Consider the following 18,607-nt stretch of genomic DNA (forward strand, 5'->3'; position numbering starts at 1 on the left):
ACAGCAATGACACGCTGCTGTTTTAAGTGTTATTACTCCAAGTAATTGTGACTCTTAGTGTGGTGTGGACATAGCAGTGCCTCTGCTAAGTGCGGTGGGAATGTCCTCGTGTGCCAGTGGGAGCACTTGTGGGGACAGCAGCACTCCTAGCAGTGTTTGCAATTGCGATGAGCTTCTCCCATCCTTGCAGAGTGTCACAACTGTCACGGCAGCAGCAGCCAGGCTCACAGCACTGGTTACAGCTATTGGTCCTTTCAGCGCATCAAGTTCGTGCACTACTGTGCTTCCTCGCCCAAAAGAAAGGAGGGGGTCTGAGAGCAAAATCACCCTGAACAAATTCAGTGCTCTTTGGTAAGAAAGCACTAGGAAATACAAATAACTAGATTTAGGGAGTTGGATGTGTGCCTTTGTCAGGTAGGGATCCTGTTCATCACCAAGCATCACTGCAAGCATTTCTCCTGCCCTTCAGAAACACAATCGTTTCTCAGTGAAACTGCCACAGGTAGCAAGATGCAACATTTGGACTCCCGTGTCCAACCTCGTGGTTGGTGGCTGAGAGAATTAGCAGTTACCCAGGGTACAAAACAGCCATGCTGGTGCTTTTGGTGGCATCATGACCCTGTCCTTCAAACATCTCCACAGAAGGATTAGCTGTACCCACTCGACCCTGCACTGTAATAAATGCAGACAAGAGGAGTCCAAACTCAATCAAAGCTTCGATGTTTATTTTAAGTTTTTAATGGCAACAAACAGGGTCCTGTGGGCTTGGGCTGCAGACAGTGTAAGTCATTTACACTTGACAATACTGTAATAGCTAAGGGCAAGTGACACCCCTGGGCCTCTGAGCTCTGCGGGGCTACCAGGGCTTTCGGCAGAGGTGCCAGGGAGTCCGGTGACATCTGCAATACAAAGGAAGTGGAATGTTGGCAGCTAATGTAGTACTAGGTTGATTTAATACAGGGAAGAGGTGGTGTTTAGGGCCAAACACGAAGGGGCAAAAAATGAAAGCCTCTCTCCCCTCTGCCTTTTCTCTCCTCAAATGCCCACATAAACTTCTGCGAAGATTCTTCGTACGAGGCGCTGTACGCGATGCCCAGGGCACCAGTGTCAATCTAAATTCGCTCCCACCAGAGTGAAGGGGAAGTTTTCTTCTGTCCCGATGTGAACACTTCAGGGATGCGTGTGTGAACACTTGAGGGACGCGTCCCATACCGCTATCCCGGTTCCAGCAGCTCTGCTTTAGGAGCCGCCGTGCCGCTGTGGCACAGTTCGGTGGGGAAACAACTTTCTTCTCCCTGGGGCTGGATGGGGTGGCGGTGACACACACCGGTCACGGCCACAGCCCCGAGCCGCTGGTCCTGGGGGGGCTCGGAGCGCGGAGCTGGGGGGACAGAGGCTGTGCCTGGGGAGAGGCTGACGGAGCGAAGCGAGAAGCCCTCGCTCTTTTGGTTTCTTTCCAACCATTTTTAGCCGAGGAAGGATGTAATAACATGCCACGGGCAATAAATCACAGTCTAGCTACTCCCCCTGGCTCTCCTCCCCCCGCCCCCGGCCCCTCTATAGCGGGAGGGGCGGAGGGGCCACCAGCAGCAGAGCGCCGCGGCCGCCGGGACGAGCGGAGCAGAGCAGAGCAGAGCAGCGCCTGCCGCCTCGTCCAGCCAGCCCAGCATGGAGCTCCGCGCCCTGGCGCTGCTCGCCCTCGCCCTGGCCGTCATCTCCCTCTCGGAGGGTAAGTGGGCTGCGGGGCCGGGAGCGATGGTCCCGCGGAATCCCCCGCTCTTCCCCCTCTCCCCGCAGCTGCACCGCTCTCCCGGCCCGGCTCAGATGTGTCTGGGCTGCCAAAGCGATGGCTGTGCAAAGCTGGAAGCAGGCGGGCTCCCATTCCTCCCTCTCCTCCATCCCTCCCTGGCTTTTTTCAAAAAGCTGGCCAAAGCGGTTCTCTCTGCCAAACTCGCCCCAGATTGAAGTCGTCTGGGGGAAGGCTTTCAGCAGCGCTCCGTCTGCAGGGAGGTGGTTTGGCTGCTAAATATGCATATCGACTTTCCCTCTAACAAAAAAACCCCCAACCCTAAAAGTTACCAGGAATTAGAAACAGGCGGTTGTTCGGTACCTCTTCTGTCCCCTGTCGTGGTCTATCTTGCCTCAATCAGGGCAGAGCTGAGTCAAAGCGGTCACTGGGTAGGAATGTACCGCACGGGGATGTTTTGGGGTGCAGGGAGCTGCCGTGACGGGGGGTCTGGGGGTCCGCGGGCTGGCGGCGTGGGGCGCGCAGGCACATCCGACCCGCAGCGCCGAGCCACAGCCCGCCCGCAGCCCGGTGCCAGCTCCAGCTGCCCGGCTGACTCTGCCAGCTGCGCTCCGTGTAAGGCCCCGCGTCCGGACAGCCCCGGAGACAGCGGACACCCGTGCTGTGCCGGGGAGCCCTGTGCCCCGGGGCTCCGGGCGGGACGAGGGTTCTGCCCGCCACCTCTGGGCATCCTCCGGACGCTCCTCCTGCGGCTGGCAGAGATTTGCCGTCTCTCTTTGCCTCGTCGATTGTCCTCTAGCTGGGTTTTCACACCTCCGCTCTCATTCTGTTCTCCCGTTCTGGCCAACGAAACTTGGGTGCTCTCCACCCAGGGAGGTAGAGGATGCCTTCCGGTGCCCTCCTTGTTTAGCCTGAGAGAGTTTAGTTTTCCCGAAAATTTCCCAGTGCCTTTCCGCACAGCAGCCCCGTCCCGCTGGAGCACGGAGCCGGCTCTGCCCTGGAGAGGCTCCAATGTCCCGGGCAGGTGGGCTCCAGCCCCCGCCACATTCGCCGCATCCACTGCCCCGGGGCTGCGGGATGGGAAGCGACAGCGGCAGAGCCGGGGGACCACGGGTGGCAGTGCCAGCTCCAGCCCCCGGCTGCCAGCGTCACCAGCTGCCGAGCGGCTTCCCTCGTCTCTGGAGGGAGGAAGGGACAGGGGCTCTCATCCCCCTTACATCCTTACAGCTGCCCAGCGGCAGCCCGGCTCGCCCCCAGCGCGGCTGCTCTCCTTCCCTGACAGCGGGATAAGCGTGTGTGTCGGGATAAGCGGATATCGGGATAAGCGTGTGGGGACCTGGCTACCTGAGGGAGGAGATGGCTCACAAGGGCTGGAGAGAAACTAGTGTAAGCAAAGTGACCCTACCGTCTTGCGGTGTTTAGAGTGGAGGTTTTTGGCTACTTTGCATGTCTTGAAGTGCTCTCTGCCCTGATCCAGATGAGGGCTTGCAGGGCTGCCTTGTGCTGGGGAGCAGGTGAGCTCTGAATTCTTCTTAGTTACCTGGTAAAGCTGTGTGTCTGTCTATCCCAGCCTCGCTTTCCAGGGAAATGGAGGTGTTCTACACTTAAAAAGTTATCAGCCATCTCCTGATAATGACAAATGCACCCTAGGCTGAACAGAAGTAAAATAATTTCCTCAAATGTTTTGTCAGTTTGTGTCCATCCTGCTTTCCTGGGTATAGATTCCCTCTCTATTCAAGCATCCAGAGCTTCCTAGTCCATACAGCATGTTACTGATAACTGCAGCAGAAGTGAGAACTGACTTCTTGTCCTGTTTCAGTGTGGGTAAGGAGAGGCAGATCCCTGTGGGATGAGGCAGGTACTGTCCAGCACTGACAAGTGGCCACTCTGTGAGAGCCCTTTGTGTGTGCTTTGTCTCTAGAGAGAATCTGTCAGCAAAAGTAGGTGTTCAGAGCCAACAAAACTCAGTTTGAGTTGGAAAACAATAAAACTGTTTATTCTTTAAAAAATTCCAAAACACAAAGTTCTAGTCCAGGCCAAAAGAGATGTTCTCTTTTTGTTAGGTTGGAGGAACGACATCGAGATGTCAAAGGCATCTGGCTGTTCTGTTACTTTTGACTCTATTCGTCCATTTGAACCAAATGTGCCAGACACATAAAGGTCTCAAAAGCTTTGTGTGTGATCACTTATATGTTTTCATGTAATAAGGCAATTAACAGATTATACTAATTTGCTGTACTGAGGGAATGGCTTCAGCTTGTGCTGTTTGGTAGATGTCAGAGAACTCAGAGTACAAATTGGTAGATTAATTAATCAGCTTAATCAGCTCTAATATACATGCAACAACATGTTTCAAATTTTGAAAAGAGATAAGGAATGTATTTGTCAGCCTCAGAGTAAGACCAGAAATGTTCCTGTCCTAAATTACGGCCTCCAAACAGCCCCTTCCCTCTCCTGCTTTTGGAAGATAGGGGCTCATGTGTTGGAAGATGCCACATGCACCAGTTTTCCCTGCTTTTGAGCCTTGGTGATAGCAGAGTGAGACAGGAGTCACTGATTCCCTGTTGGGGATGCAGAGAGCTGACCCAATGGGTGCCACTCGCTGGTGCTCAGTGCCTGCTCCTGATCGCCAAGAAAGGCACACAGAAGAAAATACCAACGGGATTCTTGTGCTGGGAGGGGGTTTGTCATTCCACTGCATCTTGGGGTAAGAGCACACTGATACTGGGGCTTCCCCTCTTCCTTGCTGTGTTAGATGCCTTTTCTCGGTCGGGAAACAACTTTGGGACTTATGTTTAGTCATGGTTAAACTTTCTGTGTTCCAGATTTCAAATGGTATGGGATTGAAAATCCCACCTCGAGTCTGAGGGAGGACAGGATTGCATTATCAAATCGTGGATCTGAACAGTTCATCTCTTGCACGTTGTTTAAGTTAAAGCTGGCTTAAGCTTGGTTGGGACAAGCTTGCAGAGACACTATGCCTGCAGCTGTGCTGAGAGTTGTTTGACTGTATTCAGTTTCAGCCTCCCTTTCCAATACAAATCCACAGATGTGTAGCTGTCAGGCACAGATTTGCAGTGGGAAATCCTAGTGCCTTCCTCACTCCTTTCCACATCAGCACTAGGCAGTCTAATCCATGTTCTCGGGGCTCGCTCTGTGGCCCTCCTTCCTCCTTCCCTGCAGATTATTAACTCACAGGTGGAACCACTGTTGGCAGTGGCAGAAAACTGATAGAAAAGTCCTTCAGTTTTTTCGATTTATAGCCCAGATTCTGGTGTGAATCAGGAGAAGTTCTATTCCCACTGATCGGTTCCTCTCCTGTGGGATCTGATTCTGTCTCATCTCTTGGTAGAGACACTGGGAAAAAAAAGGGCCTTCTCTCTTCAGGACGGGCCAATTTCACCCTGTTGTCTGTGGTTATGCGTGCTAGAGACAGGCATCGATTAATGTGCAATATATGTAGATCTGCTGTGCTTGAAAACCTGTCTCTTTTCTCACCTTCCTAGACAGCTGTTTAGGAATTCCAAGCCCTTCCTGGCTCTTTATCTCCCCATTTGCCTTGAAAGGGAACTGGGTTTGGATGCTGCAAGTATTCCTGTGTGGCTAAACAAACAGGATGGCGGATTGCCATATGGGATGTCAAGCCCTACCAGATATAGATCTGACCATCTACAGCATGAACCAGATTTTAAGGCTTAGGTGTATGAATTTAATTCCTCCCGGAGGCTGAAAACTGCTCCACTGGGAAATTCTTTAAAATCTTAGGCATCTCTTAGACTTCCAGGCAAGGCTTCTGTGCTTGTATTTTATTGTGCATGGAGCTTTCAGACTTACAGTCCGATGAAGACCTTACTTAGGTGCACTTGATTGTCAGTAATTAAGTGGTCCCATAGAGAAATCGGGCAGCAGGGGCTGTGGTGGGCGCCAGGCTGCTTTCCTCAGTCCTGCATGCATATACATGGCAGATTTTTAGCCTAAGGGGTTAAACTTAATTCTGTCCCTAGTGATGGCAGTGACAGAACTCTCATCCAGCCTGGTGGCCCCTGAATAGTGTATTGGGGACGCCCTGGCTGATAACTGTCTCCTCGATTGCCTTACTTAGCCGCAGGCTAGAAATTCAGAAGACTCGGAGTGTCAGATGTGAAACCGCTGGGATCTCGCCTCTCTGAGGCAGCCGCAGCTCCTTGTGCGGGTACCTCTGCTGGGAGCCGGGGCTGCTGCGGCGGGGAGAGGTCAGCTGGGCCTGGGAACGCCTGCAAAGCCAGAGCCTTTCTGTAGCCGCTAAGTCCCCTGTGAAAAGCCTGCACCTGAGCCGAGCCGGTTTGATCTGAACTCTCTGGAATTCATCTCTTTCTTCTGGCTACCTTCTAATTTGGCTTCGGGTCAAAATCGTTTGAGTAGAACTACACGGAGGACAAGTGCCCCCTCTTTTGGCCTTTATCTTGTCTAATTACGGGGAGCATCCCTGTACAATGGCGCGGCTCCTTATTCTAATCTCTTCCATTTTACTTATCTCCATCTTCTCTCCCTCTTCTTTTGTCTTCCAAAATCCCACGCACCCTTGTTGAAAGGCCGGGCGCTGAGCTGAATGGATTGTGCTCTGAGCTGTGGGCAAATGCTCTCCCAAAGCTACAGCTTTTCTGCTGCTTTTTTCCCCACCTGCATATTCGGAGGGCGTTTATTTCTGTGAGCCCTGAGCGGTGTTATCTGTGCTGCTGACCGGGAGCCAGAGGTAACGTGTCCTTTCCCTCCCTTTGTCCCGCAGAGAAACCCGTCAGCCTGACTTACCGATGTCCCTGTCGATTCTACGAGAGCAACGTGGCAAGAGCCAATATTAAGCACCTCAAAATCCTCTCCACACCCAACTGCTCACTTCAGATTGTGTAAGTCTCTTGGTCTTTTCAGCTGGGTGCAAATGTGGGCTGTCAGAAAGAAGGGTCACAGAGCTGGTGCCTGCCCTGGTGGTTGAGTTTCAGTCTGCCTCATGCCATGGCTCCCAATTCATCTCTTCACTCCCTGTGTCAGGGACAGCTGGACCCTGCTTTACCCCATGTAAAGGAGCCCAGCTGTTGTTTCCCAGCTGTGTTCTCTGTGATGTCCCCATCACTGTGTGATCCCATGTGCTGTTCCCCCGTGGGTATGTGAGCAGGAATGTCAGACAGGCTGTGCATTGCCTTGGATGTGGAGCTTCTCACCCTGGGTAAAACCTTCACAGTGGTCTGAGTCTTCTAATGGGTCACTTCTCCACGGAGTGGAGCTCAACAAGCAAAAGGAATTCCTGTGTTTCATGTATCCTCTGCAGGAGGTACAGACCCTGGAAATGTGATGGCTTAATCTAGGGATGCTTGCCAGGCAGGGACTGACTCAGAAAACTGCAGCAGAACAGAAAAATGGGCTCCCAATGGAAAATAGCCCCCCATTTTTTTTTTTTTTTTTGCTGGAAAAGCAATCCTCATTTTCAGGAAACATTGGGATTTTGTTTGTTCGTCTTTGTAGATGTGTGTGTATGTGTATGTTTTAGGAAGGTCTTTTTTTTCACTTCTTCATGAGTGATCCCCTCTCAAAATTCAAAGCCTTCTGAAGAAAAAAACTCCCCAGCATTCATCTTTTCATTGCAAGGGAACCTTACTACTCTCAACTTCTGTTAACCTCTATAAGAGGGTGTCAGGGACAAGGTTTGGTTTCTGTGCAGTGATCCCATTACTGGTTCTGTCTTTGACCCATATGTTGAGCCCTTCCTCTTGCAACTCAAATGCTGTAAAAATCAATTTTTGTCGTTCAAAACCTTTGCACTCAGAAAACTGATGTGGTTTCATGAGATTGCTCAGGAATGTATGTGAGCGGTTATCCATTCATGAACCAATTTTTATTAGTACAGGTTTTTTCTGTCTTAAACCACTCTGTGTATATCACACTCATTTTATCATGTGCCTTCTGCCTTAGGATTTGGTGGAAGACAGTGAGAAAAATGTAAGCCTCAGCTGAGAAATAATTTCCTTTCAGAAAAATGGCAAAACCAGCTGTGACTATCTCCGATCTCTACCTATAAACAATTTCGGCAGCAAGCATGCACTAGTGCATGGATTTGTGCTCTGGGACTGTCAGTGATGTCGTAAGAATCCCAGTGCTAAGGCTTTTTAGATGATCTGGAATTATCTGGACTAGTTTCAGGAAAATGTCAGCATTTAAGACAGGATAGAGTATATATTTATCTCTTAACATAGGATTATAGTAATTAGAGATAAATAAGAGCATGAAATGCAAAACCAGAAACATCTCACATTCTTGCCCATTCCTGACCCAAATGTGTTTGTGTGGGGTACACACAGAACATATGAACGTATAGTTAACCCTGTTTTTGTTACTTTGACAAGCAAGGTACTTGATACATCCCTCCAAATACCCTTGAAACATGACTTTTAACTAGGTCTTCATCAAAACAGGAGATGAAATAACTCAAAGCCAACACATGAATTTTTCATCTCAATTAATTTTAAACATTAAACAACAAAGGTGTAAATAAAGTAAAAGCTGCCATTTTCAGGAATAGAGAACTAAGTGAAATATACAGTTGCTAGGAGATATTTTCTGAGTTTATTGTTTGGGGTTTTTTGTTTTGGTTGAGGTTTTTAGTTTTGTTTTTGTTTGCTTGTTTGTTTGTTTTTTCACAAGTATATTTTCCTTTTTGGTTAAGAGGAGTTGTACTTGAACAAAAAGCCTAAGAGCAGACTTTTTTCTTTCGTTCTATTGAAATCATCTCTCCAAATTCAGGGAACTCTTCTGTCAATGTCTACTTCTACAAAGTCCACACTAAATTCCTTGCTTTTCAGTACAGGGAAATGAGCATTTTTAGCAAGCAGACACCTAAACCAGTCCAGGTTAAACACTCCATACAATTTCCTGTGTCTCCTCCTTGCACATGGAACAGGGGCTTGCAGGCTCAGAAATGAGTGTCTGAAGCAATCAGTGTGTCAGTATGAGGTGAGAGGAATTGTGTTGAATGTGGCTGGAGACTGGTTACGTGTGCTTCTGCTTCTGTACCCTGTGAGGTCAGCTCAAGAATTCCCAGGCATTGCTCACATCAGCAAATCCATTCTTACACACTGTTGGTATCACTTAACTGGAAATGCTCCAGCTTGGCACTGCTCTAAGGGAAATATGAATCAGGCCCATTCATCTCTGTGCTGGAGCAGGGGTTGCAGGACTGATCCTTGATGTGTTTATGTTACAAATGTGTTGTTGCATAACTTCAGACCAAGGAGCCTTTTTGACCTTTTATTTCTTACACCATCGTTTTATATTCTGCAGATTTCGTTTTATAAAGGGAGGAACATTATGGCTTCCACCCAGCAAATGTTTAAACAAATACTGAACTTCTTCATATGGGCACTTCCATAAAATTGCTGTTCTCTGCACTTTCCCAAGGCAGGCAGGCTGTTAAGTGGGAAATTTCGGAGCAGCTGGGGCAGAGGCAGGGTGCTGCAGGGAATGTGGGAGATAACAGCTCTTTCTAGGTCCTGAGATCCCTGGAGGGTGAAACCTGTTGATGAGAAGCTATTTGTCCTGTTTCTGAATGAAAGATTCAGAGAGCCCAAGCGTCAAATTCACGGAGAATTCGAATTAGCTGAAACATTTGCTGTGGGAAGTGCAGCTTGGACATGCAGGAGAAACCCCTCAGGAGGTTTCTGCCTTTGGTTGCAATGCTGAGTGAATACATGAGGAGAAACTTGCCTCTGGCACTATGGCACTTTCAGTTGTCTTCCTCCCTGCAACCTGTTAATTCAGTCTTGGATAAAACAAAAAGCTAACAAGTGACCACACCCTTTCTTTCAGAACATCCATGAGGTGTCTGTCCTCAAAACATGTGAAACTTCAGTTTGGGGTTGAATTTAAAGAATTTAAAAGCTGTTTTAAATCAATTCCTTGCAAAAATTACCTAAATTTACCATGTCAGTATTTCCAAATGAAATTTTTCTGTTGATGACAGTGAGCTCTCATTCATGGTCCAGGTATGAATTGGAAGTCTTACATTGAAATTTTGTGTCTGTTCCACTCTCACATTATTCCCAGTACAGACCACAAGAGCCTGTCAAAGGAGAGAGATGGTTTCCAAGCCAGGGATATTTATAATAGGTGAGGGAGGTCAAGGATGGGAGAAATAATTCACATCTTCATGGGTTAACCAAAAGCAGCACTGGCACCCAAGGAAAATAAGGCACAGTGGGGGGGGAAGTGGGTGTGGGCTGAGGAATTTGCACACCAGACTCACTCTGACTTTTCTCCTTTGGCAGTGCAAGGCTCAAGAGCAACAGCAAGCAAGTGTGCATTGATCCCAAGTTAAAGTGGATCCAGGAATATCTGGAGAAAGCTTTAAACAAGTAAGGCAAGAGACAAATGGACTTAACAGCTAACATCCTGAATTATTAAAGGGTAGAACATTAAGGGCTGGCTTTTACCATGTGGACAAAGTACTTGTGGAATCAGATATTGTTTCAAAGAAGGGTTTGGAGTTGACATAATTTGTATTAAAACAACAGTTTCTAATATATCCTAGATGTTAAACTAAGAATTTTGCCAGGGTTTGAGGCAAAAATTGTGCTAATGAGTATGTTCTGGGGTCCCGAACTCATCCTCTTCAAAAAAAAAGAAAAAAGCTGTTCTCCCAAGGAAAATTCTTCCTTTAATGCCCTTTCTTCTCCTGCCAAACTACAATTTCTTGAGAATCTATATCGTTCCGGTGTCTTTGGAGCCCCTTCTCCATGTTACACTGGGTGTCTGCTTGCACAGGCAGCCGAGGCCTTGGGATTCTTGGTGCTAAAAATTGTTTCTCTGCTGCCCACTGTGAATGCTGTTAATGCTGGCCAAGGCACGATGGGCTACCATGAATAAGTCTTTCCCACAATACCAGGGGAAAGCCAGCCAAACTTGGCAAATTCAGACTTTTTAAACCTGTTTTTATTCCCCTTGAAAATGGTTGATCATGCCTACTTTGCGGTGGACTCATCCCATCTCTGTTCAATGTTGTGCTGAGCAGAGCAGCACTGAGCACGTTTTTGTGCTGAGCTGCAGGGAAGGGCTCCAGCCCTCAGCACTGAAAATGGTACATACCAAAGGATGGTACAAAGCATTCCCTTGCTTGCCCAGAGCCCTGGGCTGAGCTTGGTCCAGCAGCAACATTTTGGCCAGCTAGCCTACCTGTGCACTCAGTATCCCTGCCACCCTTCCATCACATTCCCACCCCGCGTAACTGCGCTGTAACCCTGCTGAACCCTGTCCCCCCTGCATCTCTAGGGTGAAGGCAGGGCTGGAATCCAATCATTTGCCAAAACACTGTATTACTGGGGAAGGTATGGCCCCAGGGCAGATGAGGGGCACAGGCACCTGAATGGCCTCCACTGTTTCCTTTGTAAATGCATCTGCCAAACAAGGGTCAGAGTTAAAAAAAGAAAAAAAATTCTTTGTCCGCTTGTGTTTTTACAATAAGCAAGGGGGAAAATGCCACCAGAAGTAGAGAGATTCCTCCATGTGTCCCTTTTGGGGACTGCACTGGGGCCAAGAGGGAGGAGGAAGAAAGAAGGAAGCCAGCTAACTAAGCCAATGTGATTCCAGCCCTGACAGCTCCTCCCATCTCATCTGATGCTCAGTGCCTTCTTTGCTGCCAGCACTCAGCCCTTTTGTCCTCTGGACAAATTCTCTGCAGTGGTAATCCAGGTTAATGCTGCCAGAATGGCTTTGGATTTAGGCACAACTGAACCAAAGAGCAGGATGTGGCCCATACTGAATATCCTAGGGACCTGAGCCACTTGGTTTTACAAACTGGGAAAACCTGCTCAAGTTTCTGTTTACTGTCATCCCCAACCTGAGATTTAGGAGGCGTTTTAGAAATCTGCAAGGTTGGGCAAATATGATTATGTGCCTGTCTGACTTAGGGGAGCAACTCAGCTGGAACATGTTCTGCTCTCACTACCACTAGTGAAGATCTGAGACCAGCTCTGCTGAAACCAGTGAGTCTGCCTGATCTCCAGCCAGATTCTGGGTTTTCTTTAATAATGCTAATACAGAAGCGATTCTGCCAATTTGGTGGATTCATCCTGGTTTACATTGAGTAACAAGAGAGAATTTGGTCCCAGCTTTGTGAAATAAGATGACAGAAAGCATATATCTCCATCACCTAATCCTGTAATCATGGCATTGTGTTCATTTTCCACCTAGTAATGCTAGCACCAGTGGCATTTTCATGCCTCACAGACAGTCAGGGCTCTGTCTGTAGCATTTTCACAAGGCGTGTTTTTGATATATTTTAGTGCACAGCTTTGACTTCTTCAATGAAATGTACTTTGGAATATATTTATAGCGCATCAAACAATTCATATATTTGAATTGGAGCCATATGAATGTTGGTAGTTTAAAACACCGATATCCCTCTAAACTACTAACAGCTTGTAAAATGAATCTATATAGATCTATAAATGTTAATGTAGCTATCAGTTTCAATCAGCCATATATTATATTTTTTCACTTGTACCGAAATTGTATGAAATGTGACATTACCCTATATGCACTAGCAATAAAATGGCTAATTGTTTCATGTTATGAAAACCCAATTGTACATGGGAATTTATTTTTCTGGAATAAAATCAATACGTTTTGTAGAAAGGGCTCTTGTAATTGTTTAAGTAGAATCCAAACCGTGAAGACATCTTAATCTGTACCAGTACTTCAATATGAAAATATCTTCAGTGTTATAATCTGCAGCTAAGGGCAAGGAAAAGTTCTTAAAAGAGTAGTCCAATACAGTTTAATATGAAACCAGAAGTGGTTTTTACTAGGGAATTATTTTGCTCACTAATTCCGCTTAGCATTTATTATTGCTTTATATTCATCACATCTCCATATAATATATACATGAGACATCAGTAAAACACATTCAGGCTGTCAGGAATCCAAATTCCTTAACTGGCTTTAAAAATCATTGTGCAGCTGCTGTGGCCAACATCATCCAACATTCATCCACTGTCATGTTAATACAGTCCCACTTCAGAGCTCCCCTCGCTTCAAGATGCCGGAGTCCATTAAGCTCAGTGGCTACTGCAGGAGAGATTTGATGGATCTGGAGAAGATAACAAACTCACATGGGAAATATCTTTCCAATAAGCCAGCTGGGAGAAAGGAAAAGAAACTCTGAATGTGTAGGGGCTGGCTGTGTTGGCAGCCAAGCCCTGCTGCTGCCTTCCAAACCCTGATGTGGCAGCTCTTCCTAATTTCTAACCTAATTTGTAAGTAACAGTTGAAGTACAAGGTGCCAGAAGAACAGACTCCCAATATTCCACCAAGCATGTGCTGGGTCAAGGCCCCACACGAAGGGGGACAATGTGGGTGTTTATTTTTACAGCCTTGTTTTAAGGCACCAAATGCCTTTAACCCCCTCAGAGCAGCCACTGGTTCTTGCTGATGTCAGCAGGAATACTGGGTGGGAAGCCAGAAATCCAGCTCCCCCTCTGCTTCCTCTGTACCTCAGGGGGAGCCTTTTGGATGGTGAGGCTCCTGACTGAGAAGTTCTGGAAGGCATTTGAGGAGGCTTTGGCATTTTGGGTAAAATGGTTGTTCTGGCCTCAGGGTTTGCAAATGTTCTTCCACCAGGATGCTTTTACTTGTCTGGCGTTTCTCTCAGACAGAGGTTATATGAAAGGGGATGTTACATTGCACCCTGCCAGCAAGATACGAAGGGACCATAAGATAAATGTGAATGAGGCCTTTGTATATGGATAATTTATGGCAGTCTTTTTCTTGTATTTTTCTTTTAATTTAGACCACGTCATCGCACTCATAAAAAAAAGCAACAGAAGAAACGGGGCCCACTCTGCCCTTCCCGTGCAACACCACTAAAGTCTCCAGGGAGAAAGAATGGTAGGAGGCATTAGTTTCTGAGCTGGGACACCTCAGGTTGAAGTCCCTGCTCTTCCATTGACCATGTTATGGGACCTCGGGCAAATATATTAGCCTATCCAGACCTCCATTTCCCCCCATATTTGTTGAGGATAACATCTGTCCCCTTCCACCAAAAGAGTATTATAGAGATGAAACTCTCAAAACAGGGGAAAAGCTTAGCTACAACAGATGTGGGATGATTTTCCCATTTTTTAAATGGGAATTATAAAATTTACAAAATTTTACAAATGGGAAAATGGACACACAAAGAGACCAAAATAAACCTGAAGCAAAGACAAAGTCAAAAACAGGGTAAAGGTTTGGGAGCCCTATTTATTTTAGCTCCAATATCAAATTGACGAGTTAAACTATAACAGGTGTGAATTCGCCACTGGTGTTTTTTAATGAGAAATGCAACGCCACGTGGTGACAGCATGATGTGGTGCATGGATGACTTTCCTATGGGAGATGCTAGCAAGCCCCGTAGAATGGTGTTATACATGCCAGTGCTCTGGGTGTCCCAGGTTTTTGTTCCTCACAAGGGTAGTTTGTCCTACATTTCTGCATCAAGACATATAGGGTTACTGCTGTGGGATGTTGGAAAAGATATCTCCAGAGGAGAAGTTTTCCTCATGGTTTAGTCATTGTCTTTGTGCCTAGATGAGTTTTCTGAGGCTGCCTTTACTGGGAGTCACAGTCTCTAGCTGTGGTCACAGAGCCCTAGTTGTCCAGCAGGCATTGGAAGCGGTGTTAGTCAAGACAAGCTGAGACATCAGTATTTGAATAGCTGGTGTTGACCCTCTGCCACTTGTAACTGAGTCTTAGTGACCTCATCTAGGTTGCAAAAGGCCACCAGCCTGGAGCAGGAGCAGGAGTCACTTCAGACAAAACCTGGAGGCCACCAGCACAAAGTGGCTCCTTGTTCTGGGTGAACCACACACACGAGACACTTGCACTTTGCTGTGATGCCTAACCCACACTCTCCTGGGTACCATGCTCACACTGAGCATGGCACACGCCATTTGTCTGCACCCCACCTGTGCTCCCTCACTCAGCCCTCCAGGGCTCACAGTGCAGTGCCTGCCTGCCTGTCACCTCACCTCACTGGGCAGCTGGTCACCACAAGCTCTGGTGTGGTCCCCAGCTGCTCACTCCAGGTGAGGTGCCCGGGTAGGGAGGCTCAGGGTGGCTCCTGGCTGGCAGAACACTGCCTGCCTCTACTCTCCAGCCACCCCACGGTGGAAGCCAAACAAGAGCAGAGCATGGGCTGCCCTCTACGTTCCTCCATCCTCACAGAGACCTGGCACTCTCTGGAGCTGCAGTCCATGAGCTCCATCAGAGCTGTGGGATAGGAGCAAATAGAGGAGGCATTCCCAGTGCCACTTACTCTGCTACTGGGGCTGCTCACAAATGATTAATCTCTCCTTTCCCTGCTGTATTTTTTGCCGAGTTTCTTTGCCCACCGACAATTCTCTGCTCTGGCTTTCAAGTCCAGAATAAGCTTTCTAGCCAGCCTTCCTACTGTATTGGTTCTGAACACCTTACTAACTGTGATGAGCACAACCTGCCCAAAATAACACCCATTGCTGGGTTTGCCCTGCTGGGCCCCAGTAGCTCCTTGTGGAGAACTTCTCCCAAAATGTCCAGCAATTACTGGTTGGAGGGGCTGCCTTTGGGTTAGTCCAGACACAGATTTGCTGTTTGACTAGGCCTGATAGCAAAGCTTTTGCAACTGAAATAAACCTTAATAGTGTTTCACTTTCTTCTTCATCAACAGGAGGTTCAAGATGTAAGAGGCAAGCATTGTAAGCCGTCTACAGGATTTCTTACTGTAGGACCCAGAGAGCAGATAACCAGTATTAGGGACTGAATACATTTCACTGCTAACATGCAGCACAAAAGCAACGCTTCACGCAATTCCAAAGGTTTTTTCCTTGGTTCTTTTTGTTTTTGTTTTTTTTTTTGTTTGGTTTTTTTTCCCCTTGCACAAATTGGCTTGCTTTCATAGTGCTATTTTTATATAGTAAGATGTAACTATTTGAGAAAAATATGAATTTATACAGGTTGGTTTATTACCTAGCACTGGGGGGCAGATACCAATTTAAACTAACCCTGTTATTATATGACATTTTATTTCCTTTGTTGTGTAGAGGTCCTGCTTTATTTAACTTTCTTTTGGTTCATGCAAGTCTCCTGGAGTTTTAAACCTAGAAGGACATGAACTGTACAGTGCAATGATGTTGTGTAAGTAGTTGGTGGAACTCCTTGCCTTCAGAAGTCATAGAGGCCAAGAACATAGGAAGGCTCAAAAGCATCAGACTGATGACAATAGACAACATTACCCTGGGTGGCATTTACAGATATTTTGGGTGAACGATTAAACTCAGGGCTACAGGGCTAAAGCCCTTCTCTGAAGATCAGAACCCTTGCTGACAGCTGTGAGCAGCTGGATCAATGCACATCTGGTGCTGCAAGGTGCTAATACTTGGTTTGTAGCAGTTGTGTGTGTTAGGAGCCACAACACAGTTCTGATGTCATCAGGCATTTCCTATGTTCCTGTGTTTCTGATGATAAATTTAGCAAAAAAAAAAAAAAAGGAATGGGTTATCAAAGCTCTGACCACAAGATCATGTTGCAAGCTGCTGGAGGAGTCAGATACGCTGCCATGCACCAGGGATCTCTCACCCATCCATAGGAGGGGACTTCAGCTTGCCTGTCTGGCTTTGCACTGAAGTAGGCTGAGATTTATTCACCCTTCACCAACCATGAACAGTTGTACCTGCCTGAGGGCAGCCACACCCCTGATTGCTATGGAGATACCCAGAAGAGGATTTGTGGCCACACCTTGGAGAAGAGAGATGCCTGGGGCAGGAGGGGGTCTGCGCAGTTTGTGGAAGGAGAGGTGTTTCACCGGTGTGGAAATGAAGGCCAGTTCACCAGCTATCAGGGGTTTGCTGGTGCACAGGATAGCCTCTGGAATGCCCTTTGCAAAGCACAGCCTGGGACAGGCACCACTCCTTGCACTGATCCCCTAAGCCAGAAGTTTCTTCCTCCTTATTCCTTCCTGTATACACAATATCTGCTGCATGGTATGGAGAGACATCTGCAGCACTGCAAGGATCATGTCATGCTGTGCACTGAGATCTGGGGGGAAGCACATTTGTGCAGCACAATGCTTGTGTTTGTATGTATCTGTGTTTGTATTGTCAACAAAAAATGTTGTAAGAGTGTTGTTTTTAAGCTGGTTGATTCAAAAGAAATCTTCCCTCTTCCCTGCAGCCTATGTCAGGAACACTGAGAGGAGTGTTTCACACTCCCTTTTGTGGTAGGCAACTTTAGTGCCACAGAGGCACTTTGGCTATCCAGGGACTCCATTATTTCCATGTGGATTCAGGTAAAAATCTTGTCTTTTCCTTTCTGCAAAACCAGGGCTATTGCAGAGAGGCCTTCAGCTGGGAACAACTCACCTCATTTGCTTTAAAGCAGAAACAAACTGCTGTGCCTAAAATATTTGTGTTTGTGCTTTTGACATTCCTTTTTTTTATCATTACCAGCCTGGTGCTTTAAGTATATTGTGTCTGTGTTTTGAAAGGTCTGGTACCACTGTACTTGATGAGATTGAAGTTTTGATATAGTATTAGTAGGATCAGATCCTCTCCTGGAAAGAGAAAGAAAGAAAGAAATTAATTTTATGAGAAAAGCAGAGTTTTTCTATGTTCCCTGGGCTGTATTTGATATCCTAGGCTCCGTTCCCTGTCCCACAAACCACCTGCATTTGCCAGTGGTTTGCCAGAGGTGGACATGTGAGTGTCCAAGCCAAGAATAACTGCAGAAAAAGTCACCCAGGAAAGAGCATCCTTCACATATAACTTCTGTCAAAGGACAGCCTGAGGTCTGATTGATCCCCATTGCAGTAAATGGAGAATTAAATAATCCTCTGATTTTGATTCAGCAGCATGCCCTGTTCATTATGATTGGGGCCATGACCGTTTTGTTTCCAGGGGAAGCTTTGGCATTCTGGTGAGAAGGTGAGTGAGAAGGTGGGCTATGTAGATGTGACTGCACAGCCCTGCCAGTGCTCTGCTGCAGTCCTGATTACCAGGGAGTGCATCTGGGTCAGCACCAGCAGGGACAGGTCCCTGGGAATGTGCCAACCCCACATGAGTGCAGTGACAAGAGCACTGAGATGGGCAGTGCTGGAGCACCCGGCCAAACCCGGGCTCTGGATGGTATAGCCAGGTAGTGGAGGTACTGCAGGAAAGGGGGGCTCCTGTCAGCTTCTCCTCTAGGGGCTGCAGGGCTAGACCCTGCTAAAGCAAGGGCATTTATTCCTGGGAAAAAGGCATGAGGAGCAGCAGGAGGAAAATGCAGTCCATGGAAGGCAAGGGACCTTGCACAGCCAGGTGTTTGTGTGGGGCTTTGGGGCTCTCTGCCCCAACCTCACACACACAGACTGGGCACTGACACCTCTGTGCTGCTGATGCTTCACTGCTCCTGCATCTGAGCCCACTCAGGGCACTGACACCTCTGTGCTGCTGATGCTTCACTGCTCCTGCATCTGAGCCCACTCAGGGCACAGGGCTGCGCTCAGGGGCCAGCAGTGTGACCCTCCTCACCTGGGTAAGGTCAAGCAGGGCATGAATGCAGCGGTGACACAGACCTGGCCAGAGACTTAAGTGAGAACCTTTTAAAAGCTTTCTCTTGCTTTGGACCAAATTCAGCCTTGAGTGGGAAGCTTTGCTGTTGGCCTGACTCTGTTTGCAGGATGCACCGGGGAGAGCGGCCTTGCTCTTGGCACCAGAGGGATCAATCTCTGGGCTTCCCAGTGCACCACATTTGTCCTGTCCATGCCACGACCAGAGCAGGCTGAGGAGCAGCACTGGCAGATCTCACTTGGGGAGTACACTTGGTGTTCCCTCCTGCCTTGAACTG

General features: G+C 47.6%; 1 protein-coding gene across 3 annotated transcripts; it reads left to right on the forward strand.

Annotated features, from left to right (window-relative positions):
• Nucleotides 1-1,594: 1,594 nt before the first annotated feature.
• On the forward strand, nucleotides 1,595-16,258 carry CXCL12 (C-X-C motif chemokine ligand 12). 3 transcript variants are annotated; one of them, XM_064716409.1, is made up of 5 exons: nucleotides 1,598-1,729; nucleotides 6,513-6,630; nucleotides 10,039-10,125; nucleotides 13,557-13,654; nucleotides 15,453-16,256. In XM_064716409.1, exons 1-5 carry the CDS (start codon nucleotides 1,669-1,671, stop codon nucleotides 15,482-15,484), a joined length of 396 nt encoding a protein of 131 aa, XP_064572479.1. In that variant the 5' UTR covers nucleotides 1,598-1,668; the 3' UTR covers nucleotides 15,485-16,256. The 3 variants fall into 3 exon arrangements, with proteins under 3 accessions (XP_064572482.1, XP_064572480.1, XP_064572479.1); XM_064716412.1 differs by lacking the exon at nucleotides 13,557-13,654 and having other exon boundaries at nucleotides 1,595-1,729; nucleotides 15,453-16,258; XM_064716410.1 differs by lacking the exons at nucleotides 13,557-13,654; nucleotides 15,453-16,256 and adding an exon at nucleotides 11,677-12,403 and having other exon boundaries at nucleotides 1,595-1,729.
• The last annotated feature ends 2,349 nt before the right edge of the window (nucleotides 16,259-18,607 follow it).

Source organism: Zonotrichia leucophrys, chromosome 6 (genome assembly GCF_028769735.1).
Source record: "Zonotrichia leucophrys gambelii isolate GWCS_2022_RI chromosome 6, RI_Zleu_2.0, whole genome shotgun sequence".
Classification (NCBI taxonomy): domain Eukaryota; kingdom Metazoa; phylum Chordata; class Aves; order Passeriformes; family Passerellidae; genus Zonotrichia; species Zonotrichia leucophrys.